Here is a 25,558-nt window from a genome sequence, read left to right on the forward strand (position 1 = left end):
TTCCCACCAGTCTGTTTACAGGAAATGCAGGTCGAGGGCGGGGCACTGGCGGGAGGCAGGGAGGTGGAGACAGGAGAGGACAGATAGGCTAGAGGGAGGAGAAGGGGGTCACCGTGGAGGAGTAGGGGTTCCCACAGACTCTCCCTTGAACAACAAGAGGAGGTGTGGTTCCGCCAGGAATGCCAGGTCTGCTGTTATTGTTGCTCCCGTTTGTCAGGAATGCCTTCAGCCTCCCACTTCCTACACCCTCAAAGTCTCTTGGTCCAGTGGCATAGTGGGTTAAACAAGTGTGCAGAGGTTTATAACACTGTTGCTTAGGAGGCCCTGAATCACATGATGTGGGGTTATTATTATCCAAAGACGTCAAAGGTGAGACAGCAGCAGTCAGCGTCTTCACAAATCACGTCATCAAACACTGTCACAAAAGCAGCAGCACTACAGCCACAGGCTACATGTAATCATCATCATTGAAAGGAGCAAACAATTTAAAACTACCCACAATCTCTTCATCACCCCATCAGTATCCCAATCTTCTATAGTTAGCAGGATAATGAACATTCAGCTGCTCCTATTTCTTATAATAGTGCCATTACAAATTGAAAAAGGCCAGTCTGATTGCACCTAATATATATTTCAATACTGGCTGTTGAGCTCAATTGAATTACATATTACAGGCATCATCAAATTCACAGGAGAATAGTGGAATACTGGTCTTTTTCACAGAGAATCATTGTGAGCTCGGAATCTGACACGGGAGATTTAACTCTGCCATATTATAAAAGACATTGCAATCTGCTGGAATAATAGCATCACCTTAATGGTCTTGTTACAGGGCTTCAGATATTACCATATAACATATAACAGATTGAAAAATGGACACGTTATCAACTGAAGCTGACTGGAGCTAAACTAACGCCATATTTGGGATTGTTATGGCAGGAAATTAGCTTTATTGGTATAGAAGAAATTCAACTTTAAACGTTATTGTTTTCTGTCAAAGAAAAGTGACATGTAATTCAAAGAAGCAACTATTTGTAGTAATTGTTTTTCAGTCTTCTGTTGGGCTTTTCTGGGGAACATTATTATAGATTGGAGGCAACCCTCCATTACAGCACAGAAGGCGTGTTTCCAGAGACTGTGCTGTCAGTGGTCTAGGGTGAAAAGGTGAAGGTGAGAATCTGCGGTGCATTCTTCTTGAACATATGAAGGAATTCCCCTCCGTCGCAGAATAAATCACACCTTAAGGAATGAGTTGAACGAAGACCCATCCCTTCTGCTCTATTTCCCTCCCAACATCACCCAGGAGCCCACACCAGGTTGATCTGTCTGCTCTAAGGTCAAACATGAGTAATGGCCTGTAGATGCTTTCTTCAGCCCACCCAATGTGTGTGTGTGTGTGTGTGTGAACCTCATAAAGTGCGACTGAATGGAGATGAAGTCCGTTGGGTAACTCTGTTAACCTTTAGTCCTCTAATAGCCGTCTACTCTGCACACACACACACACAGGGAGCTGTTTAAGACATCAGAATTGATTGTTATCTGTAAAATGGCTGAAAAATGTTTTGTTGTTTTGTTGCCCAACAGGCCAGAACTTAAATATATTCGGTTTAATATCACATTAGACAAAGAAAAGAAGTTAATTCTCACAAATGAAGAAGTTGAAACCAGAGAGCGTTTGGCATTTTTGCTCAAAAGGATTTAAAACCATTAATCGATTAGAAAAATGTCTCAGATTATTTTTTTGTTAAACGACTGATAGTAGAATCCGTAACTCGTTTGACAATTAAAGGGAAGTCCTTGTAAAATACTCCCCATTTGTCTGATGTTCTGAAGTCTTGTTGTTTGTTGTATTTATTTGTATTCCTGAGGATATTAAGGCAGAAATGGACAAAATTACACGATTAAGTTTAAAATATTTGTCTTTTTTCTGAACTTGTTCTTTACAACAAATCAAACGACAAGCTCTCCTATAGCTGCTTTGAGAATATCTGTTATCCAGTTACCGTTGTAGCAATGTGAGTTTGGTCAAACATACTGGATGGGTCTTAATGGGCCAGAGGACATTAATAATGACCACAGGTAGCATTTAAAGGGATTACATGTGAAATGACCTACAGCGTGCCCCCCTCAGGTACAGCAGCACACAAAAGGATTACCAGTGTACCAACACAACGGCACCATCTGTGAAAAGAACTAATGATGAAAGAGATTACAGTGGGCCACTGGAGGACGCCATATGAGGAGTGGAAATGTTCAGAGACACACACACAGGAAAAGTGTATATTTAGAGTATAGGGGACTTATTGCTCAGTGTTTTGAGACTATGCTGCTGCAAGGATTTACCGTAAATTTGCTATTTGGAATTAGTGTCATCAATGTCTCCACCCCAACCCAAAAGATTCAGTGCCTTTCTCTACGGTTAAAGCAATGCTGTTTAACACGTGCTGTAGTGTAAATGGTGTCATAGTATTTAGTATTAATGTTTACTGGTCCTGTTTGCTGTGTTCATACTGCCTTTTCTTCCCTTGGCAGTGCCTACACAGAGCCTTTCCTAATGAACCCCGTCTCTGCTGGGCTGTCAGCGGACGAGGACCACGGGCGTACGTCAGAGGAGGAAGAGGGGGTGGCTGAGCAGAGTTATGACAGACAGGTGAGATATGGCGCCCAGAGACAAATGAAAGCAGGGCAGAAGGTGGTTGAATCAATCCTTTGAGCGCCCAACTGGCACAACATGATCAAATGATGAAGTCCAATTAATAGGCCCGAGATTGGACAGTTGTTAATGAATAAATTGAATAAAAATGACATCATAGCATGTGAGCAACAGAACCCAATGATAATTACTGTGCACATTTCTATGGGAAGATGATTATGAAAGCTATGGCTCACATTCACCAGCCTACATTGCTTTGCTGGAGCGTTATGTGGGACATGCAGGTCCAGAGAGATCATGCTGGAATGTACCGCCTCATGTTCCCCGGACTTCCGTACAGTAAAAGGCAGCCATTTTACAGTAGCTCAGAGATGGACTCCACCCGTCCTGCTACCATAAAAATATCAGGCCACAGCTCCCACCATGCGACACGCATTTCCTTGTTTTCTTCTTCTTCAAATAATAAAAAACGCAATAAATTGAGGAAAAAAACAGAGAGGAAAAGAGGACCAGAGAGACTTGAGCTGGCCTCAGGAACAGTTTAATTTAATTGAACTGTGTTCTGTTTTTATTTCGAGGAAATGAGGATCGGCGTGCTTTTGATGCAGCATTTGTGAAATGCCCCACATAGGAAAAAAATAACACTGACAAAGCACAGGAGCCTTGCCGGTAAACCTCTAAATGGCTTCAATGTTATGTTGTGGCTCGGATGTTTTGAGACCCTGTGATTAGCCTCTCAATCAATGGGCAGCATTGCGGTCGCCACACACACAGCCGCTCATACATAATGTATCTGCATTTAAGTTCCGTATTTCAGAAAGCCCTCATGTCTATGCAGTACTTTAATGGAATAATCTGTCTTATTTTGACAGAAGAAATTCAAAAAAAATAACGAATTTGCTTTATTCACCAGTCTTCTTGGCTGCTGCGTCGCTGTTCCTATTAATGTGCTATAAAAGTGTCCACAGAGAGCCTTTAAACATTAGCCGTGTTCATTCATCCTCCCGCTGCTCTCTCTCGCTGTCCCCCAGATTGATGGCCGATCGCGAGCGTTCTACGTCGCCAAAGAGCTCGTCGACTCGGAGAGACTGTGAGTATCCCCTCCGCTCGTGGATTTCCCCATTTGCACACTTCCCCCGTACGTCTTTCATCACACACAAACATCTGATGTATTGTCTTTTCATGACCTTGTATCTACTCTCCTATTCCTTCCAACTGTATCTCCCCTGCTCCTGAGCTAATTCATCGTGTGTGTATCTGACAGCCAATTACACAAGTGTCTCGTGTAACCTATTAAACACACCAGCCTTGGCCTGCTACACACTTAACCATTCTTCTGATGGCGTTTTCTCATCATGCATAATTTAGATCATTTTAATGAGCCTTGTAGAAAGATTAACGTATTTGGGTATAAAGTTGTGAATTACTTTTCACGGCCTAATTAAATCTTGTGTTTCACTCTTTGTGTTTTCAGACACGTCAGCGCCCTCAAGTACCTTCAACAGGTAAGAAAAGCTTCGCTGACACCACAGAAGTGTGTCACATTGGCTTTTAATGTCTTCTGCCTATTAAACCTTCTTGAAACCGTACTGATAACATCATATAGCCTGTATGTCTGCTCCCTAGTCTCTGTCTCCGTCTTCCCCCCCCCCCCCCCCCCCCCATTATAAGGCTCTGCTCAGGTTTATCAGTGTTGTTGCAGCAAGATCTACTTCCTGGTCTTGACAAAGTTGACATGTTGCACTCTGGAGTGGTCAGTAGTAAGATGACGCAGCGTGCGTACACCAGGCGCTGTTGCTGATGCTGTCCTTGTATTCTTACTCAACTGATATGTGTACTCTGATACTCAGCTGGCGAACGGCCACCTAAAGGTCAGAAAAAGGCTGCCGGGTCTTTTGTTGTGGTTGTATTGGATGCACGGTATGAGCCCCTATTAAGAGTCCTCCAAGAATGAGACCTAAAACCCTAAAATCTCGAAGTCAATTGGTTTTATGAATGTGTTTTTTGGTTACATGACTGAAAAACGTTCTGTGGTTAACACAAGCTCAGGAGATAGTTTTGTAAAATACCGCAGTAAATACACCTCTTGTGAATTTTGAAGTGTTAGCTTTTTACTTCTGCCAAAGTGCACTTCAAAAATCATGAAAGCTGTGCTCATTTGTGAAGAGTAACAGGTGAACCAAACTTGTAAGTATCATAAACTCAACAAAACTGTGTTTGCCATAGAGTTTATTTTCTTCATTAATCCCACAAAAATGTGGCTTTTTGTCGAGGGAACCAGTGGGATGCTAACTTCCGGGGTTGGCCTACAAAAACACGTCCTCCATGCGGCACTCTATTACCTGGTTGGTCATAGAATGAAGAATTTGTCTCTAGAGTTGAGTAGCGTAGTTAATGCTAGACAGAGGGTGTAAAGGTGAGCTGTGGTAAGCCTCTCCAGGTTGTCAATGCACCACTATCAAAGGTTGTCATCTATTTCCATCGTTTCTCACTCACTGCCTTTCAGAAGAAGATCCAAATCCTCACAGAGTTAGGAACAAAGAAGGATATTTACCATAAATACCACACAAATGACGATGAAACATTTAAAGCATTTATTTAATTCAAATCAGAAAGGAAAGTCGTACAGGAGAGGTCAGATAAGCAGCAGCTTTTGAAGGATGGCGTGGAAGAGTTGCTATTAAGGTGATGGTTGCCAGTACAAATCTGACAGGTGAAGTCATTGAACCCAGAGAGGCCCATCAGTCAGCCTGAACCTTATAACCTTGATCAAGGTCCTAACCTGAATGTCTTATGTGTGCCCTTCACTATGATTTATGAAAGCCTGATGTGGATACAAAAGCAGCTGTCTAGTGTAATGTGTAATGGGATGTCATCAAACAGCAAGTAATGCAAATATTATGCAATGGTCGGCTCTAATAATCATAAATCTGCAATCTCATCATGATGGTCAATTGTACTAATTAGCTGCTGCATGCCAAAGCACAGACAGAAACATACGCTGCAAGTCAATATGGGCATCAGTGCCACAGAAGTGACATTTTGATAGTGTAGCCTGAACCAATGAATTACATTGTCCATGATAAATCTGTTTTCACAAATTCTGAGTAACCTTGGCTTGCGCTCCTCTTCAGTGTTACCATACCACCTAATTGAATCTTTTTGCCGCCTTTTAAAGGTGACATTGCTTGCTTGTGTTATCATGCTGTTGCATAATCCATTGGTGCAGTGCTATTATTCAAACTTCAAACCGTGATGCGTCAACGTATTAGTTACTGTTTGATGCAGACTGATGTCATAATTAGCATGAAACTGAGCAATTCAGCTGGGAAACACTCCAGCGGGGGGGGGGGGGGGGGGGGGGGGGGACACAGGAGCAAAGTTAAGTGAGAGGCACACAGGGGCTATTGTTCCATTGTTTGATAAGGAATAACAAGAATACAAAGAATTTCCAGACCCTGTCTCCACATAGGAAGGGAGGCCATGCTCCTCTTTTTGAGGACTTTCCCTGTAACAGCTTCAACATATGTAAGGCTTAGACTTATTATTTTTCCTTGTTTGTAGCCCGTGACCTCTGAACTGATTCTCTGTGCTGAGTTATGACCAAGCATGACTGGATGCTCCACCAACTGCTTAGCGTTGCTTCTTGACCCGCCTTACGTGAGAGAAATAGGGATAAGGTGGAGAGTGGACCGGCGAAATTGAGAGCAAAGCTTCTCTCATTCATGAATCTGAGTGTGTGTGTGTGTGTGTGTGTGTGTGTGTGTAACCTGGGAGACGGAGCCAACCAGAGCCGTTACTGTTCTTCTCCCCGGCAGATGTGATGAATGTTAACTCATACGCCATTGATTGTGTATGATGAACGGCATGTTCTGAAGCACCCAGTGTCACCACATTATCTTTCAACCGACTGGGACAGCTCTATTTGTTTTATGTCTGTGCTTTACTCAAAACTGGAATAGATGAGCTCCAGACACTTATCCCTTAAAGACATACGGAAGCTACATATATATATATATATATATATATATTTTAAAGCATGTTGACACACGATTCGCCTACTTTTATATGTGTATACATGCTCTGTTTTCCCTGTGGAGCCAAGCTGTCTGGCAAACTAATGTAATATATATACGCTAAAGTCATATATATATATATATACGACATTAGTTTGCCAGACAGCTTGGCCCCATAGGGAAAACAGAGATTTTTTTTTCAAACATGTTGACACACGATTCACTTACTTTTATCCATTTCTTGTCTTAATTTGCTGAGTAGATAAATATCCTCTCCCCTGGTTTTTCTCTCCCATGTGCCATAACTCCTCATATTAGTCCTCTTAGTCTCTGACACTGCAGCTATTAATGCCTATTGCTTATGTTTTATGTGTGCTGAATGGACATCAGTGGACCTGAATTCATTGTATACGAGTTAATATTTCCGCTCGTGTCTTCAGAGAAATGAAAAGTGTGGGGGCTACGTACAAAACAACATTATGTCATTGAGTACCAAGGTCTTTATGCAACAACACCTGGTGTGTAACTCTTGTGCAAGCAGTGCCGCCTTTCCTGAATGCCTGGACAGAGCCCAAAGTGGCGAGGAAGCACTGAGGTGATTTGAAGGGAGGGTGGCAGGAAGGATGTTTAGGAGGATCTGACCTTCCTTCCTTCCATTTTTCTCCCCTTTTCATTCCTCATTCCTCTATGCCTTTCATGTCTCCTGCTCTCCCTCACTCCCTCCTTTCATCCTCGCAACAATTTCCTCCATTCCTCTCTTTTTTTACCCCACATTTTTGTCTTATTAAAAAGCTTGCCTCACAACTTCTTGTTTCCCTCCCTTGCGCAGGACTTTAGGTCTGCAGTGACAGAGGCAGCGGTGGGTGAGGAAGGGGAGCCTGTGCTGGAGGAGCAGAGGTTGGGAGAGATATTGGGCGTGCTCACCCAGGTCTACACCCTCCACAGCAGCATCCTTACTGAGCTAGAGGAACGCATTAGTCAGTGGTAAGAAACACCACGGGCATTACCGTTGGTTTGGCTGGGGTCTGTTTGTTGTGCATGCTCAGTTTTCATAGTGGTGGATTTAGTATGTAGCCGCAATACCCTTGAAACTCAGACAGACTTAGCAGTATGTTAAAGAGACTTCAGCTATAGCCATCATTCATACACTAGCTTAACCCTGCTTTTAAAAACACAGCAGGATGATATCATAATTTGAGAGGTCTTTCTTCAACTGGAGGCGTTGTATGGCGGCAAACTCATTAATTAGCTCTTAAAGCATCGGCGCTGTTTTCTAAGGGATAGTTTTTCATTTTTGGAAATAGCCATTTATTGCTTTCTTGGGGGAATTTAACATTCTGTACTATGTATTTGCACTAAATATAAGACTAGTTTAACTTAGCAGAAATACTGGAAGCAGGGGGAAACACCTATCTTGTCTCTAGCCTAAGTCCTACCAGCACCTCTAACGCTCACTTCACGTTTGTGCTAAGCTAAGCTAAGGTAAGCTGAGATGATTTTATACAATAAATGGACAGATATGAGAGGTATCAATCTTCTCATCTGACTCTAGGCAAGAAATCAAATAAGCATATTTTCCGAAATGTCAAAGTAATTCCTTTAAACCAAAACATCAATGGTATAGTGTTTGGAAACTCTCAGCAATAATTTATTTCTAGACTCAACATTTTGAGATATTCACAATCATAGGGAAAGAGGCCATAAGAGGCCATAATATAATGCAGCCACAATTCATTTTGTAAACTCTCTAACTCACACAATTTACAACTGAAAACTAAATGTTTGTTCAAGGTTGTCGAGCATTATTATAGAAAATGTGGGAAATCAGTAATTTGGGGAGAATTAGGCTGGTTGAGGAGAAGAAAACAAGCTACTGGTTCTTGGGACGCACAGCACAATGTAGACTTTGTATTTTACATGAAATGACAAAAGACAATGTTCTAAATCTCTGATTTTCCTTTCTGTGAAGGGAGGAGAGCCAAAGGGTAGTTGATGTGATCCTGTCACGTCGGGAGGACTTTGGGGTGTTTGACACCTTTATCTCAGAGTATGATCGCAGCATGTCCTTACTGGAGGAGAGCTGCAGGGAAAACCTGGCCTTCGCCAACATCGTCAAGAAATTTGAGGTAAAACACAGAATTTTTGTGCCCGTCCTTGTGTTGTTACGTGTTATTATTTAGCATACTGAACGTGGATTCGGACCACTGCTTAACACCAAAAGATCCACCCTTCAGTAGGGTAACTGGAAGAAGTATTTTGACAGTCACATATTCAAATCTCGGCTTTAGTTTCTCTGTTTGTGGAGGGAAAGTTAAGCCTTTTGCTTGTTTCCAGGGAGCAGACATTGAACCTGGTATTTCCCTGGCACTCACTCAGCAATTCGCAACTTAGATTTTGTCACCCAGCTTCCACGGGGATATAATGGCCTTTCCAAAAAAAAACTCAATCCCCGCTCCTCTCCACGGGATTGACCTTTCCACTGTCATGCTCGCATATTTCATACCCACTCAACACCAAATACTCGTCCTTTGTCCAGCATGGATCTCTTCATCCTTTTTACTCCCTTGGAGAGTAGGGAAGTGGGATTTCAGTGTTGTGATCAAAATTCACAAAAAAAGCTCATTCTAAAGCCGTCCACAGATTGTGTGCCTGGCCGACCTAAGCAACAATATATCCTTATGTTGAACAGGAATGGGTATAGTCCAAGCTGGTAACAATGTAATTGACTATTTTTAACTAAAAGACGGGATATTAAGAGAGACAATAGATAAGATCGCAGAGATACAGCAATAGATTTTTCATTTCCATGCGGCTGTGTCTTGCTCTATAGAATTGATTCCCCATTTACAGAGTTTAAAACCGCTATGTAGCAGCACACAGGTCACCCTGAGTAAGGAAGCCTGGAAAGGCTCAGAAAGAAACGAAATAAAAGCCTTTACCAGGCTTCTGTTTTTTTGTTGAACATAAGGTTTCACAAAGCTACCTGCTCAACTCTGCACCTTTCTCCCCCAATGGACGCATTACCAGTTCCACGCTGCAGTGAGTGGCTGCCACAATGGTTCCGGGCGTTTCTAGTTTGATAAGAAAAGCGAGCGGACAAGGCACCAACTGTCTCCGCTCATGAATATTCAGAGGCAGCTGCCCCTGCCCAGCAAAACTTTGGCTCTGCCTGACTTTGGTGGAGCTAATGTAAATAGAAGGGAGTGGAGGTGAGGGGTGGAGACTGTAAACCGTCACACTGACCTTTAGTATCTCACACACACCTGAACTAAGTCAGCTAATAATGTTTCCCTTGCTAACCTCGAACAAAGTCAATAATGTGCCTCTTGATTTTAGCCTTGTGAAGTTGATATTATATCCCTTTTCTCACACCATAAACCACTAATTGCTATCTGGAGTAGCCATGAAAGGCTTGGTTTGCAAAGAACGATAAATGCATGAAAGGATATCGTCTTGTTTAAGGACACAAGTAGATTTTTTCCTCTGCAGTAAGGTTGGTCTGTTTTGTTCCTATACTCCTCATATGTGTCCATGTAAAGACTGTGATTCCTCTCACACCTCTAAAATCAACACCCAGAGGCATATTCAATCCTTTTTCTCAGTCTGCTGGCAGATTCACCGCACTGCAGATTGTATTTATGTTTCCCTTATTGCGCATAAGTGTATAATCTGAGGCCTGTACTCCCCACCCTCCCACACCAGGACATTATGTGTGTGAGTGTGTGTGTGTGTGTGTGTGTGTGTGTGTGTGTGTGTGTGTGTGTGTGTGTGTGTGTGTGTGTGTGTGTGTGTGTGTGTGATGGATGCTGCGTTAAATCGGAGCACTGCCTTGGGAATTGCAAGGTGTGTGCGACCCCACTGTAATGAGCGAAAAGGTGGGCCGCGGGAGAGCAAGGAGGATCGTACAGGTCATGGGATACCCAATATTTACTACTGAGAGGGACGGCAGTCCTTTATCTGTTGGCCGTTTGACACTTCACAAGTCGTTATACTTCATAGGAAAGGAAGTACTGATTTGGCTGTTTTAATTAACTTATTGCAATTATTTTTGTGAATTCAAAAATGTTGATTCTTCATCAATTGCCCCCATTTCATTGTCTTCCTTTGTCCAAGACTTAAACCCTTAGCTCCCTCAACACGTCTCTTTCCTCTCCACCCTCCTGCTCCTCCCCAAGCCAGAAGTATAAGCCAGAAGTATAAGTGGTAGTAATTTCATTGTGGATGTGGTGATGACAGTGATGAAGTAGCCACAGACCCTGATCAGATCAGAGCTAGACCCTTACAGGCCTTAAAGCCACCTCTCCACAGCCAGTTGCTTGTTTACCGCACCACCTACAAACATTTGCCAACAGAGTGTGATGTGTGTGTGTGTGTGTGTGTGTGTGTCCCTTTGTGTGAGAGGGTTTGCTCCTCGTTGTACTGGCGTCTGATCGTTTTGCCGGGGCATGTGCATACACGAATTGTGTGGATCTTGTGAAACTATTTTTATCTTCAAAGAAATGCCGTGCTGAGGAAATCTCTTTCCAAAGCACATCATCTTGGGTTTATATTGGTGCCATGGTCGGTGTTTGTGCAAAGCCTGTGTGTGTTGTCTCTTGTGCAAGAAGCCCATAAGGAGGAGGCTGTGCAGCAGGTGGACGGAGAGCGATAGAGAGAGAGCAATGGAGTGAATTCGTTGTAAAGGCAGCTGGGCAATGAGGCAGACAGAAGCTAATTAGAGAAGCAGCCTCCTTTACAACCCCCCAATTAGATCAGTTGTGTGTGTGTGTGTGTGTGTGTGTGTGTCGGCAGAAAATCAGCTGGCTGTGACAGAGTGTGAAAGATGTGTTTGTTTGTCTGTGCGTGTGTGTGTGCGTGTGTGTGTGTGTGTGTGTGTGTGTTTATCTCCCAGCACGAGACATCACGCACTCCCTCTTCTCTCCTCCTCCCTTTGGCTCGCTCACCCAAACAAACCACGTGCTAATTACCATCTCTGGAAAGCCACTTCCTCTGAACAAGTGTCAATTGGATGACAATTTACAAGCGACACTTGAGGAGAGCGGAAGTGCTGAAGCCAAGCGGGTGTAATAATGGAGAGCTGGTTATTATTGTACTGGGATGCATCATGCAGTGAGCAGGAGAGAGGAGGAAGGAAATGTGAGAGAAACTCAAATCAGAGGTTGTTGCTGAGGACCGAAGTCAAAGGAGAAGAGGATGATGAGACGGAGAAATAAATAAAATGAAGCTAGTATTCACGGGTGGCCTGCTCATTAAAAGAAGCATCAGCTCTCGGTTTTCCTTTTTGTCTCCTGCACTCCAGATTGTGATAATGAAGACAAAGAGCGGTGTGTTTAACTCGCCTCCCATCCCTCCCTTTTACAGGCCGAATCAGTGTTATCTCATCGCCAGCCCAAGGTCTGTGCGTGTGTGTGTGTGTGTGTCTGCTTGTGTGTGGGGGGTGCGCATCATCAATAATATATTGTATGTGTTTGTGAATGTGTCTGAGATGGGTACAGTATGTGTCTGCGTGGGCTCTTGTGTGTGTGCAGTGTGTGTGCAGTGTGTGTGCAGTGTAAATAAGATGAAGATGCTGTTTCCCGCAGGGTGCTATCTGTGCCTCTCTAATGAAGGATAGGACTTCATTGGATTAGAAAAGACAGTGTGTGTGTGTGTGTGTGTGTGTGTGTGTGTGTGTGTGTGTGTGTGTGTGTGTGTGTGTGTGTGTGTGTGTGTGTGTGTGTGTGTGTGTGTGTGTGTGTGTGCCCTGTTCCCTGTTGCTCCTCCACCGCTCAGGGCATAAATACCTGTCAGAGACAATTAGATCCTGATTGATTTTCTAAAGCTCTCTTTGATTGTGCGAATTTCTGTCCCCTTTCACCTACAAATGACTACTCTGAGAAGAAGAATGGGAGTTGTTGAGGGTTTTTTTGTGCGCTTGAGAGATGCGTGAAGGTCACCCAGTCCGATAGTGTCCCAATGGTCACTTGTGACCTCGACTTGAAGCAGCGTATTGTAGAGGTTACCTTCACAGAGCTGTGGTTTTCTGGGTGCACTTCGGGGACGCCCTGAGGTCCTTCGATTGGAAATCACAATGAACAAGATTTTTTAATTTCACCATAATGTTATTCAGCAGAATGATCATATGCCAGTTGTGTATTCAGATAAAATAATCAATAACTGAACACTCACCCATGGGGAGTGGTGATATCTGTATATTTACCTCACTTTCTTTGTGTGTGTGTGTGCAGAAGAGAAGCCCAGAGGAAGCTGAAGTCCCACTGAAACACCAGCTGCTGCAGGTTATTGTGAGAGTGCTTCAATATCGAATGCTACTCACAGGTAACACACAAACACTCGCACGCACACAGTAATCTTTAAAGCAAGCCCGTGTCATTTTTTGCTCAATAATGGACATAGAGGCCAGCAGTAGCAATTATGGGATAATAATAACTGCTAAAACTCAATACAACAGTAGCACATGTAGATAAGAGTGAGCTGTATTATTGATTCAGAATTCTGTTTGGTAGGTCTTTAACTGGAACAAGAACGAGAGAGCACATAACCGCAGTTTAGTTAACACACTGCACTGGCTCTTTTTAGGATTGGGTTTTAAAGTCGTTTGACTTGTTTACATGGCTTTTAATGGTTTGGGACCAGCCTACATTACTGATTTTGTTGTAGTTTTATAATCCTTCATGGCCTCTTAGATCCTCTGCTGTCAGTTATTTAAATATCTACGAACTAATCACACAAATAAGAAAATCAGCAGCTCATTTTTAAAGCTATGCGCCAAAACAATGTAATTCTCTACCCAAAGCTTTAAGAGATGCAAGTTGTGTGAACATCGACATTTTTTACACACAGTTAAAACAATTTCACCATTTCTCTTTTCTTTCTCACTTTGCATTTTAATGATATTTTCATGTCTTGAATATTTTTCCGCGTCTTCCCTAGATTACCTGAACAACCTCTCTCCTGATTCAAAAGAATACGAGGACACGCAAGGTAAACCCGCAGAATACAACTAGATATTAGTAACCAAAACCATTACGGTGATGTTTTCTCAGCAGACAAAGACATACTGACACACATCACCGCAGCTGCTCTACATGCATCAGGCCCTATTTGTTGAGTCACAGTCACTGAGTGTGTCTTAATTGAATTGGGCTGCGCATAAATCTCTCTCTTTCTTCCTCTGTTTGTGTTGCAGCTGCCTTGGTGATCGTGTCCGAGGTGGCGGACCAGGCCAATGACAATCTGAAGCAGGGGGTGAGTTTACTCTGGATACGCTCCATGTGTTTCGACCATTCCGACTGTTTAGCTCCCTGTTGAGTTTGATATATTCCCAGCCCAGCGTGCCGTTACAGAGACACCTCTTTATATTCGGCTCGACAATGAAAGAGCAATTTTCGGATGGAGATCAAGCGTGAAGAAGTTAAGACAGCTGAGGTTCTTCTGTGTATGAATCCCTCTTCTAAATGACACACTGGAGTGAAGGAGAGGTCTATTCCTCTTTGGCGGTCGGCCTCCGCAGCTTGTTGATTAACGCAAGGGGTGAGGAAAGATGATGTCATCAGAAAGTCCCAGGTGTATCGTTACAAAGGGAGCAGTGTGAGGGTGGACATGACTTACGCTCCCCCCCTCAAACATGAGCTGTTCATGGAGATAATTTACAACCCCCCCCCCCCCCTGCCACTGTTTTTCTCGCCTCTCACTGTCAAGATCCCCTGTTGGCTTGCCTCTTCTGTTTATCACACTCGCTTTTTTTTTAAACTTATATGCACATGCGGCAACACACACACACACACACACACAGGCTGACAGACAGTGGAAACACAGGCTCCCTCTATCTCTGTCCCCCCCCTATTCAGTTTTCAGTATCACATCCCTTTCCGCCTCCCTCCCTTTCATTCACGAACAAACAGGGACAGTTTCATTCTTTGTCTCCTCTTCTGTCCATCACTGGATAATCTCCCTCCATCTCTGTGCTTTCTCTGCTCCCTCAGGAGAACTTGCTGCGTCTGGTCCACATAGAGTACAGCGTGAAGGGCAAGAGGGACGTCCTGAAGCCCGGAAGGGTGAGCACCATGTGGCCAGTGTTACTGTCTCACTCGCAAAAACACACGGCAGAGCATTGTTCTATTCTGAAGAACAGTATTAGGAGGCCTTCACAGGGTCTAAAAACATAGTGGATGTAAGCTGCAATTTGAGAGACAAACGTGCTTTTCTTATGCTTTTTCTTTGTGCATTTTATTTCTTTTTGCAGATGTTTGTCAAAGAAGGCACACTCATGAAGGTCTCGAGGAAAAGCAGGCAGCCGCGACACCTGTTTCTGGTAATATTCATACCACTCTCATATCTCACAGCAAACAGTCGAATAGCTTAGCTTAGCATGAAGACTGTAAGCAGAGGGAAACAGCTAGCCGGGCTCTGTCCAAAGAGTAAAGAACTCTACCTACCAGCACCTCTAATGTTCAACAATCACAGCTTATTATATTTATGTAAAGATTACAATTTGTATTTTTGAGGGGGTTTTGTGCCTGGCTTTTTCTTGGCCAGGTGCAGTGACTTCCTGGAGTCTATAGTTTTCTGGCAACCTTGTACAATTTACTCAAACGAGATCTAACGTATTAATTAGTGAGCTTCAGAGGTGTTGGTATGTGTATTTACCTTTGGATAGAGCCAGGCTCAATGTTTTACCTGTTTCCAGTCTTTAAGATAACCACCGTCTTGTTAAAACCATTCACTGTCTGACAGTATATTCTGTAGCTTGTTCCGTCTCTTTGTTGCGGGTTAGGACAAGACTTGTAAATTTGAATTTGCATGGTTTTACACCCTCTTCCCAAAAATGTAACCTCACATATTTCGTATATTTGGAAACATTGGGATCTCTGCGGAGAAAGTTCTGTGGGATTGAACAATATTTGGATGCACACCATGAGTTTGTAATGACAGAGGGGTAAACAGTTGTTACATCTGGCAGTAGAAAACACCTGCCATATTGTTGAAGCAAACACACAGCTAGCGAGGCCTATGAAAAAATGGTGGAATGTTGGGTGGAGGTCGGTCTGCGAGGTAGGTTAATTTGGGAGGGGGGGGGTGCACGAGGCCAAGGCTGTGAGACCACCACTTGGCACCACACCCATCCAGTGAGGGCCTCCCTCTCCGCTCCTCTCCTCTCCTCCCCTCTCAGGACTTGTTTTCCAGGGCCCCACTTCCTTACAGGATGTTTGGTGTGGGTCACTGGATGCTGGCTTCCTGTGTATTGGGAGGGGACTGACAGCAAAGTGAAGGCCAGACACCCTGTAGAATGCAGGGAGGAGGAGGTGGCGGAGGAGGGGGTGGTGGTGCTACACAAACACATAACGTGAAATAGAGAAGCCCACTCTATTGTTCCATGTGCAATCCGTGCTGTCTTATGTTATGAATTATCCTGGAGCTGCATATCCCCCGGAGCAGCTTTTATGATTTTGGCTTTTTCTAGCTGATCCAAATAGAACATAACGTGAAGATATGGACTTATGTATCTCTTTTTTTATCTTCAATTTGCTCTTTTCCATTATTCTCCCGGTCCATCTAAACAGAATTGCAGTTGAGCGACAACTAGCAGGGGTTTGTGGTTGATACATTTAGGCTATCGGGGTTATAAAGCCATTTGCTTCCTTGAATTTGACGGCTTCAGTGGGTCAGGTGTTATTTATGGGCTTTTAAGGAAAGAGAATCCAGACAACGTTGAAGATGAAAGCCATCACTCACCTAAGCGACGGGGAGAAGCTGCAGCCATGTCACAAGCCTGGGCTCGGAGAAGAAGGAGAAGCGGGGTGAATGAGTGAGGGAAGGGATTAGGAGGAGGATGGAGGTAAAGAAAGCTGCCAGAGGAAAGAGAGTACGAGTGAAGGAGGCAGGTGAATGAGGTGAAGGGTTCGTGGACGAGATGAAATGCCACGGTTAAATTAAATGTCTTAGGTGCCAAGGGGTCAAGTAGGTGCACGTTGTGTCTCATCTGGGAAAGTCGTTTGTGAAGTATGTCGACTTGGCACTTGGATTGGGTTTCTGTGGAAGGAATCTTTGGGTAAATTGCCGGCGCAGGGTGGAGCAGACGAACTGCGGTGCAGAGGTCGCAGGCAGGGCTCGGGCTCACGCACTGTTTTGTCTCCAGCCAGTCGAGCCGGCGAACCCGTAACTGCGGCTGTTTGTGTTGTTGTTGTTGTGGTGGTGGTGAAGGTGGCCGGTTCCACCCAGTCCTGGTTCACAGTGTATAGCCTGAGGAGGCTGGGAGGGCGAGGGGAGGCCTGGAGTCCGGAGCAGGGTGGAGAATTCCTGGATGCTGCTTTTACGGCCCCAGCGGATGTTTAGAGCACACATTAGGTGTGACCAATGATGTCATCTCTTTTGTCTGGGAAGAAGTTAAATGCCTCCCACAACACAATGGACTTCTCAGCGAGTTCGGGCGATCACAATACTTTTGGTCTGACAAGCAAATAAACACCTATTTTGTTGTGTGCATACATGGGAATGTTGCTTTGAGGGGCTGCACAGACATGTGTGAACGCTGTGAAAGGAAACATGATCAAAGTAGTTGGGCCCAGAAAGTTGCTTTCAAGAAAGAAAGAATAAACAAAGAGGTGTGTGCGCGTATATATTTCTCTCGAGGTAACACCACCGCCTTGTGGAAATTAGGGGGTATTACATTCTGAATAGCTGAATATTTCTACGATTTTACATTCTCAGTTATCTGCTCTGTTGTTCTTTGAACCTCTTTCAAACCTAACATAATACACCTCTTCTTTCCTCTTTCTATGTTCTTTATCAGATGAACGATATAATGCTGTACACCTACCCTCAGCAGGATGGGAAATACAGGCTTAAGAACACGCTCTCTCTGTCTGGGATGAAGGTACATTCATTTATCCTTTCTCTGACAATCTCCAACGTCATCAATGTCTTTTTGTCTGACCTGTGATGTGTTTTTTGCTCCTCACACAGGTGAGCAAACCGGTTCTAGACAATGTGCTGAACTGTCTTAAAATTGAGGTGTCTGACATCACCATAACACTCTCAGCAAGGTGAGCATCTGACGGCAAAAACCTTGAAATTAACGTGTGTGAATTTGTTTAGGACTTGCCCGAGACTCCTTTTGTCCAATCCAAAGGCTTCCGGGTCAGGTGTGATTGTTTGTCTGCTTCCCTCTTCAGCTCAGTTGGAGAGAGGGAGGACTGGTTCCACACGCTGAGTCGAGCCATAGCAGACCATGCAGCGGGACTCTGTACGTTTGGTGGACCCTGCAGTGAGGTAAGAACAGTAAAGAAATGCTGTTTGATGAAGTTAAAGACATTTTCTCATTTGGGTTGATTCATAAAAGTTTACTTTTGAAATGATTTCTGCAAAAATGTAGTTCTATTGCTTTCACTAAGAGTAATACAGTTTTTGCAATTGACACAAAAACTGGTACTTCTCTATATAATATTCAAAACTTAAAGCCTATACGTTTGTGTGTTGTTTACTAAACACTGCCATGAGAATACCACACTCAATTATCAATCGCCTGCACCCAGAATGCACCTGTGAAAACATCTGCAATCAATTAGATCACGTAGAAATCAGAGCTTGAACACTACAATGGGATTGAGGTTTGCTCTTTCGCGTGCACAATAACGGTACAACACAGTGAATATGTTCATGTCATCTTCAGTTTAAGTAATTGTGTCTGATACAGTTGTCTTTGTTTGCCCATCGCATTTGTGTTCATAGTCTATATTTACAGAATGCGACAAATGAAAATGCCAAAGACTCAGTTGGCATGTGGACATTTTAGAAGGGTTTATATTGTTTTGAATGAAATGTTTGCTTCCCCAAGAGATGTCTATGTAATTATTTTTGTGCATATCTTTTTGGTTTCGACAAAGAGGGCCCTAGTTTCAGAAATTGTGTTTTACATATATTGTCTGCTTATCATCATATGTGTCCACTGACCATGTAGGTGCGGTTTGATCAGATTAAAGCGACAGTGGCCCAGCAATTTCAGAGAGCAACTCCACAACTGTCATTACACTTGGATTAAAATATTGCTAAATCCTGTTTGGAAATATGCGACATCACAGCATCACCTTTTTCTCGATGAGCCCAACCCAGTTGAAACTGGTTGAAACAGCACATACATACATCTCCCATGTGAATTAATTAAAATTTAGCCAAGATATTGCGTGTTGTTTCAGGACCCGACCACTCGAAGAAATTTACAATTTGCCAATACTCTGTATTAAAAAGCGCGTTCCCTGACCGGGAATCGAACCCGGGCCGCGGCGGTGAGAGCGCCGAATCCTAACCACTAGACTACCAGGGAGGTGACGAGCTGTTTATCAAGTGCAGTGCACCAGACCTTCCAGCAGGGTTCACTGTCTACCTCTAGACCAGGGGTATTCAAGAAAATTCCCAAAAGGTCCAGATTGAGAAAATCTCCTCGTGCAAAGGTCCGGAACCTTACAATAATAGACCTAAGAGGGCCCTAGTTTCAGAAATTGTGTTTTACATATATTGTCTGCTTATCATCATATGTGTCCACAGGCCCTTGAGAAGTTGTGGATGGCCCTGGGTGAGGCTGCTCCTGTACTAGTGCCAGTTTCTCACGTGATGATGTGCATGAACTGTACCTCTGACTTCAGCCTCACGCTGAGACGACACCACTGCAACGCCTGCGGCAAGGTCAGATTCACAAAACTGCAAAAGCCACTGTGACTTGTTTGTGTTTCACTGTACTGGAGTTTTAGTAGATCACTGACCAGGACTAGAGGTAGAAAGGAAAACAGAAATTGTTTATCCAGTAAACCCATGATCCTAGGTTCCTTTAAGTAGACTTTTGATTATTCAGTGAGAGTATTTATTGCTGTTGGTTGCAAATCTCTGTCTCTGTGAGCAGGTGGTGTGCCGTGCTTGTTCCAGGAATAGATACCCACTGAAGTACCTCAAAGACAGGGTGGCCAAAGTGTGTGACCATTGCTATCCCGAGCTCAGGAAAAGAGGTGAATCTCAGTTTTTTCTTTATGCGGTTTCGTCTCACTGGTGGGGCAGTACAGCAGAAAGAAAAACAGATTGGTGTGACTCTTCCTCTTTGATATGGTCTTAACTGTGTGTCTGTGCGTGTGTGTGTGTGTGTAGGTTGCAGCGTGTCGGGGGCGTGCGGTAACTCCAGCCCTCGGACTCACCGGGCCAGCCGTCCCCTCTCTGCTGTCTTCCAGAGCCTGCAGCCCCCGAGTTTGTGGAAGAGCAGGAAGAGCACCTCCCCTCTCAACCAGGTGGCCTACACATGTCATCTGTACCACTTTTTCATTTCAAACATGCATTTGACGAGCCTCAAAATATGACAGCTTACTAGCCTTATTTGATTAAAAGTTACAGTTCAAATTGTAATGTACATATGGACGTGATATATGTTTAGATGATGACTGACAAGCTTGATATGACTTCAGTGTTTTGTTCATGTTCATGTGACATGTTCACTTTCAACATAATTGCCTTCTGTGGTACTACGTCTAATGGTTATTATTCAAATATTTAAGTAAATGATGTTCCCTGACCGGGAATCGAACCAGGGCCGCGGCGGTGAGAGCGCCGAATCCTAACCACTAGACTACCAGGAAGGTGACGATCTGTTTATTAAGTGTAGTGAACAAGACCTGCCAGCAGGGTTCACTGTCTACCTCTAGACCAGGGGTATTCAAGTAAATTTCCAAAAGGTCCAGATTGAGAAAATCTCCTCGTGCAAAGGTCCGGAACCTTACAATAATATCTAACTTGCACTACTTAGTGCCATATATATATATATATTCAAGAAGCCTAGTAGTAGTAGTAAGAAGTCCAAGACCAGCAGCCGTGCTGAGTTCTGGTTGGACCTGCAACCTTCAGGGAGGGTCCAGATGGCTGTGCAGCTCTACCTTGACACTGATGCAGGTAAAACTGCTGCATCTTAAAGCCTCTGGAAACCTGGTTTGCACTCTTTCGTATTATTCTAACATTGGATATGTATGACTGAATAAGTCTGTTAAAGTTCAGAGAAAAAACATTCTTTGATATTTAATTGTTAAGAGTATTTCATTTAAAACTCTAACCTGCTTAAGCAGGACCATGTAGGTGCAGTTTGATCAGATTAAAGCGACAGTGGCCCAGCAATTTCAGAGAGCAACTCCACAACTGTCATTACACTTGGATTAAAATATTGCTAAATCCTGTTTGGAAATATGCGACATCACAGCATCACCTTTTTCTCGATGAGCCCAACCCAGTTGAAACTGGTTGAAACAGCACAGACATACATCTCCCATGTGAAATAATTCAAATTTAGCCAAGAAATTGCGTTATCTCTGTATTAAAAAGCGCGTTCCCTGACCGTGAATCGAACCCAGGCCGCGGCGGTGAGAGCGCCGAATCCTAACCACTAGACTACCAGGGAGGTGATGACCTGATTTTTAAGTGCAGTGCACAAGACCTACCAGCAGGGTACACTGTCTACCTCTAGACCAGGGGTATTTAAGTCAATTTCCAAAAGGTCCAGATTGAGAAAATCTCCTCGTGCAAAGGTCCGGAACCTTACAATAATATCTAACTTGCACTACTTAGTGCCATATATATATATATATATATATATATATATTCAAGAAGCCTTGTAGTAGTAACAACGTCTCTGTGTACCCCTGCTCTAGACCCTTCATTCCTATCTTTAGCGCTTAGACTAAATAACAGGATTGTAATGTAATCCTGCACCTGTATTAAAAACGACATGTGATATCCTTGTTGTCCATTCTGGTTGACAGTGTCAGAGGAAAAAGTGGAGCTGGATTTTGTAGTTTGTGGTTTTGTTTAGCTGGGTTACATTATACTGCAAAAAGGTTCCGGTTATATTATCCAGTCCCTCTAGCTGTCTAGTATGCATTCATTGAGGCTTTAATGTGTCATGCATTTCATCAGATGTCGCTTACCGTGGAGGGATCCACCATGAGTGGCAGCCTGCAGCGCCGGAAGAAGAGCAAGAGGAAGTGGAAGCGTCTGTGGTTCCTCCTCAAAGACAAGGTGCTCTACACCTTCACAGCCCGTGAGGTGAGGGGGCACAGAGTCTCCCGCACCAGCCCCAAAACACTCGCGCACTCTCAGGCCTTTCCTCTCAGCCTTTATCTAACCATTTTCCTCTTTACATCTGGCCAATTGCAGTACAGAACTATTTAACACTCCCATGTCCACTGTTCAACCTTCCCTCCAGGGCAGAACACTTCATGTGACTAATGAAGGGATTCTCTGTGCTCTCTGTGTTTCTTTTGACATCTGAATGTTGCACTGCTTTTGTTCTTCTTGAAGCATGACATTCTTGTTATTTGCATATTGCTGCTGACAGCGAGATTGGCGGTTTTTTTAAACTTGTATGCCTGTGCTTGATGTCTTCACTCTGGTTCCTTCAGGATAAAGTGGCTTCAGAGAGTCTACCGCTGCAGTGCTTCACTGTCAAGCTAACAGAGAGGCCAGAGGGAGAGGAAAGCAATGTGTTCCATCTCTACCACAAGAAAACCCTATATTATACCTTCAGGGCCGAAGATCCGCAAACCGCGCGCAGGTTAGCAGCATGTTTATGTCTCTCAAATCTGTTTTGCTGCTGCAGCTGTCAAAACTAAGTTCCCTGACCGGGAATCGAACCCGGGCCGCGGCGGTGAGAGCGCCGAATCCTAACCACTAGACCACCAGGGACCTGGTTCGAAGCCTGGTATGGGTAGCGAGCAATTACTGAGGGTTGACATGTGTATGTCATGTGTGAGAGTGCCTCAACATGGGTTGAATGTTGGACGTCTCTTTTTTTCAGGTCCTAAAATACTGCTATGATCTAATTCCATGCTGACATATCTGCTTTTGTGTTCCTCAGTATGTTTTAATTTGTGTGTTCTATCTGTATATGTGTTCTTTGATGACAAGATGTTTTGTAAAATGTGTCAATCTGACAGCATTTTAATCTGTATCTGTGAACGATGACATCAGGCTCAGGAATTGCACAGAATTAGTTCATGTTGCAATAACCAAACGAGTTGACAGAACAAAATAAAAAGTCAGAGATGAGAAGAGGTGAACAAACCACAAAACATACAATTAGAAAATCAAGAAAAAGACATAAAACACAAACAGTTTTCAGATCCTTTATAAAGGTGTGTAGCGGTTTGTTGGTAATATAATGCAAGCTTGAATGTCCCATTAAGTGTTCAGTGAAGCGTTAAAAGGAGTCATCTTTCCTGTGTTTCAGATGGGTCAATGCCATGGAGGAGGCTACTGTTTTATAGCGCCCGCTCAGTAAAACGAACACGCCCTGCTGTCTGTGACTGCTACAACTCCTCTGTGGAGCACAACATAGCTACCTGCTGCTTCTCAACTCAGACCACCAGTAAGAATTCATCACATGTGACCTGTTTGTGTGGAATATTATGTGACAATTTAATCACCAGATCAGGCTGCCACCCGACGGTAGGAAGGTAAAGGTGGGAGGGGGGGGCGGGGTTACCTCTTGTTGGAGAATGATCTAACATATGAAACCTCTACTGGTCCAGCCGAGTTCACAGGAGCCTTCACTTTTTAGGAGCAGCTTCATCAAATGCTTCATCAAAACGAACGTTTTATTCCGACTGTTTCATCTTTTTACACGGCGCATCCTGCAAAAAGTCAACTCTTTCAACTTTGCTGTATTCTGGTGTCTTGTGCCTGAGGTTCCACTGGATTATTAAACCACTCTTTGGTTCTGCAGGAGAACGTTACATCCTTTTCATTTTTTTTACATGTGAAACAGTTCCAGCCTTTGTTCTGTGATGGGTATAAGATCACAAACAAACTTTGCTTTGTAGTCGTATTTGCAGCGAGTAAAAAAAGAAAATATTGGTAATTGGTATTCTGAATATATATTGTGAAATACACACTGCAGATATGAAGTGAATTATAGGGTTTGTATAGAAATGCTGTTACATGATGTTCTGAGTAAGAGGTCCTTTTAATCGTCCCAGTGCGTGTACATTATGTTGGTTGTGGAGTTTAACACAATGTTACTGTTATATTGAATCTACAAAGCATACGGAATGACCCTCGGCATGACTCGGGAGTATTTCTAAGGATGAACACTTTCAAAGATGCTTTGTATTTGAATCTAAAGGTTTTGAAAGAAGAAAAAAAAAAGTCATACAGTTCTTAAGTGCCAATTGATTTCTTCCAGTTGAATGCAGTGCAATTTGCAAATTGATGATGTGCCTGAAATGAAACTGTACCCCTTTTTTCGTCTTTATATTATCAAAGTACTGTACTGCTGTCATGTTGCCAGAAGAGACTTTGATAACATTAGCCTTTTATCTACTTGCATATACTTTAAACCTCTAGTATTTTGGAACAGTTTGGTTACAGTCCAGTAACACAAGAAAATACTTTTGTGCCATTTCTATTACTGCTCTTTTCTTGCTGTATATACATGACTACTGGATAAAATCACTCGATTTAATGGTTAACACATCTTCATACCACCTTTAAACTGCCCGTGTTAGGAGTCATGACGTCTGGAGTTTAGCATCATCCGACATGCATAGATTCTCTTAAATAACCTACCTAAAGACTTTATCTACTCCATTCGGCTGTCGGCTGTACTACATGAGATCTTTCCGCCGTCAAACTGCATTATTTCTAAAGCACACATTTGTTCATCGAGTACTGTTTGGCTTTTCTACCTGTTTCTTAGTGTTATAATGGACTGTACCTCTTGCATATAGTGCATTGTAAATGTTTGTGTATATAGATACATATAGAAATAAACTCCTTTAAAAAGTTTACTTCACGTGCCTTCACGGTGCTGTTTCCTTATTATACGTTACAAAACATAAACTGAGTGGACACAATAACATGAACACCTGAACATTGATGCCCATTGCAGGACAGTAGCCCCCTGTATACGTTTCCTTTTTAAAGTGCAGTGTTCCTTTGATGAGAATTGGTCAGATTTAAGGCAGTATTTTGTATACACAAGATTGCATGTTATCAGTCAGTGTTCCTACTCAATCCCTACATCTATATTTTATTGAAATATAATTCAAATGAGTACAAAAACACTGCACACTCACAGTAGGCGTAAACAATCGTTCAGACACATGTCTGACACAATCTCAGCAGCTATAATTATGATCCTCACAAAAGCAGAACTCACGGGAGCGTTGACGCTATGCTTTGTGTTTCTTTGTACAGGTGTTTGTGTTGCGTTTCACGCCTGTCAGTGATGAATTCTGGGATGACGCTGAAATAAGTACATGCTGTACCTGTTTGTGTCCATTGTTTGAGACATTGGCTCACAGTTTAGTTAAATGTCTCTTTCATCCAGCAGAGGGCAGCGGTACTTCATGCCATTTACTATTGCATGACACGTACTAATAATTCAAGCAGCACTGTTTTCCATCATTGAAGGAAAATCAGAAGAAACTTGAAGTATCATTGTTGCTTTGAAAACATGTTAAGCTTTATACGGAATAAGAAGGGGAAAGAGAGAGATTATATTTGGAATAGTGTGACGTGGATCACCAGGTGTCCCCTGTACGCTGCAAATCCTTTTACACACACAATTAACAGACGCATAAGATGACATTTCAGTTGATTTTTCGTATCATGCTGCTATTACCTTTGCCTAGGAATGATGTTGGTGATTGTAAGGATGGCACATCGAAGTGCAATATTGGTGCAGATTGTGTTTAAGATTCAAACAACTCTATCACAGTTCTTGTCATCAACTATATGTATTATTTCAAAGGTCTGTGATGCCCCCACTAAAAAACAAGACATGCTGTATTTGTCAAACCATTTTTACTTCATGCTGGATCAGAATTCAACGACATTCCATTCCATTAATTTTCTCTACACTGAT

General features: G+C 43.2%; 1 protein-coding gene across 2 annotated transcripts in view; it reads left to right on the forward strand.

Annotated features, from left to right (window-relative positions):
* Nucleotides 1–23,027, forward strand: part of fgd5a (FYVE, RhoGEF and PH domain containing 5a) — a 31,042-nt gene extending 8,015 nt beyond the window's left edge. Inside the window, exons 3-21 of one of the 2 annotated variants that reach the window (XM_079183485.1) lie at nucleotides 2,533–2,650; nucleotides 3,685–3,743; nucleotides 4,128–4,158; nucleotides 7,499–7,653; nucleotides 8,639–8,795; nucleotides 12,897–12,987; nucleotides 13,603–13,653; nucleotides 13,859–13,917; nucleotides 14,655–14,726; nucleotides 14,915–14,983; nucleotides 17,462–17,545; nucleotides 17,635–17,714; nucleotides 17,844–17,940; nucleotides 19,213–19,350; nucleotides 19,565–19,667; nucleotides 19,804–19,940; nucleotides 21,610–21,738; nucleotides 22,095–22,246; nucleotides 22,922–23,027. In XM_079183485.1, the coding sequence (XP_079039611.1) occupies nucleotides 2,533–2,650; nucleotides 3,685–3,743; nucleotides 4,128–4,158; nucleotides 7,499–7,653; nucleotides 8,639–8,795; nucleotides 12,897–12,987; nucleotides 13,603–13,653; nucleotides 13,859–13,917; nucleotides 14,655–14,726; nucleotides 14,915–14,983; nucleotides 17,462–17,545; nucleotides 17,635–17,714; nucleotides 17,844–17,940; nucleotides 19,213–19,350; nucleotides 19,565–19,667; nucleotides 19,804–19,940; nucleotides 21,610–21,738; nucleotides 22,095–22,246; nucleotides 22,922–22,958 (1,819 nt within the window). In that variant the 3' untranslated portion in view covers nucleotides 22,959–23,027. The remainder of the gene's footprint in view (nucleotides 1–2,532; nucleotides 2,651–3,684; nucleotides 3,744–4,127; nucleotides 4,159–7,498; nucleotides 7,654–8,638; nucleotides 8,796–12,896; nucleotides 12,988–13,602; nucleotides 13,654–13,858; nucleotides 13,918–14,654; nucleotides 14,727–14,914; nucleotides 14,984–17,461; nucleotides 17,546–17,634; nucleotides 17,715–17,843; nucleotides 17,941–19,212; nucleotides 19,351–19,564; nucleotides 19,668–19,803; nucleotides 19,941–21,609; nucleotides 21,739–22,094; nucleotides 22,247–22,921) is intronic. The other variant, XM_079183486.1, reaches the window with a different exon arrangement.
* Nucleotides 23,028–25,558: the final 2,531 nt, after the last annotated feature.

Source organism: Pholis gunnellus, assembly GCF_910591455.1.
Source record: "Pholis gunnellus genome assembly, chromosome: 3".
Taxonomy (NCBI): domain Eukaryota; kingdom Metazoa; phylum Chordata; class Actinopteri; order Perciformes; family Pholidae; genus Pholis; species Pholis gunnellus.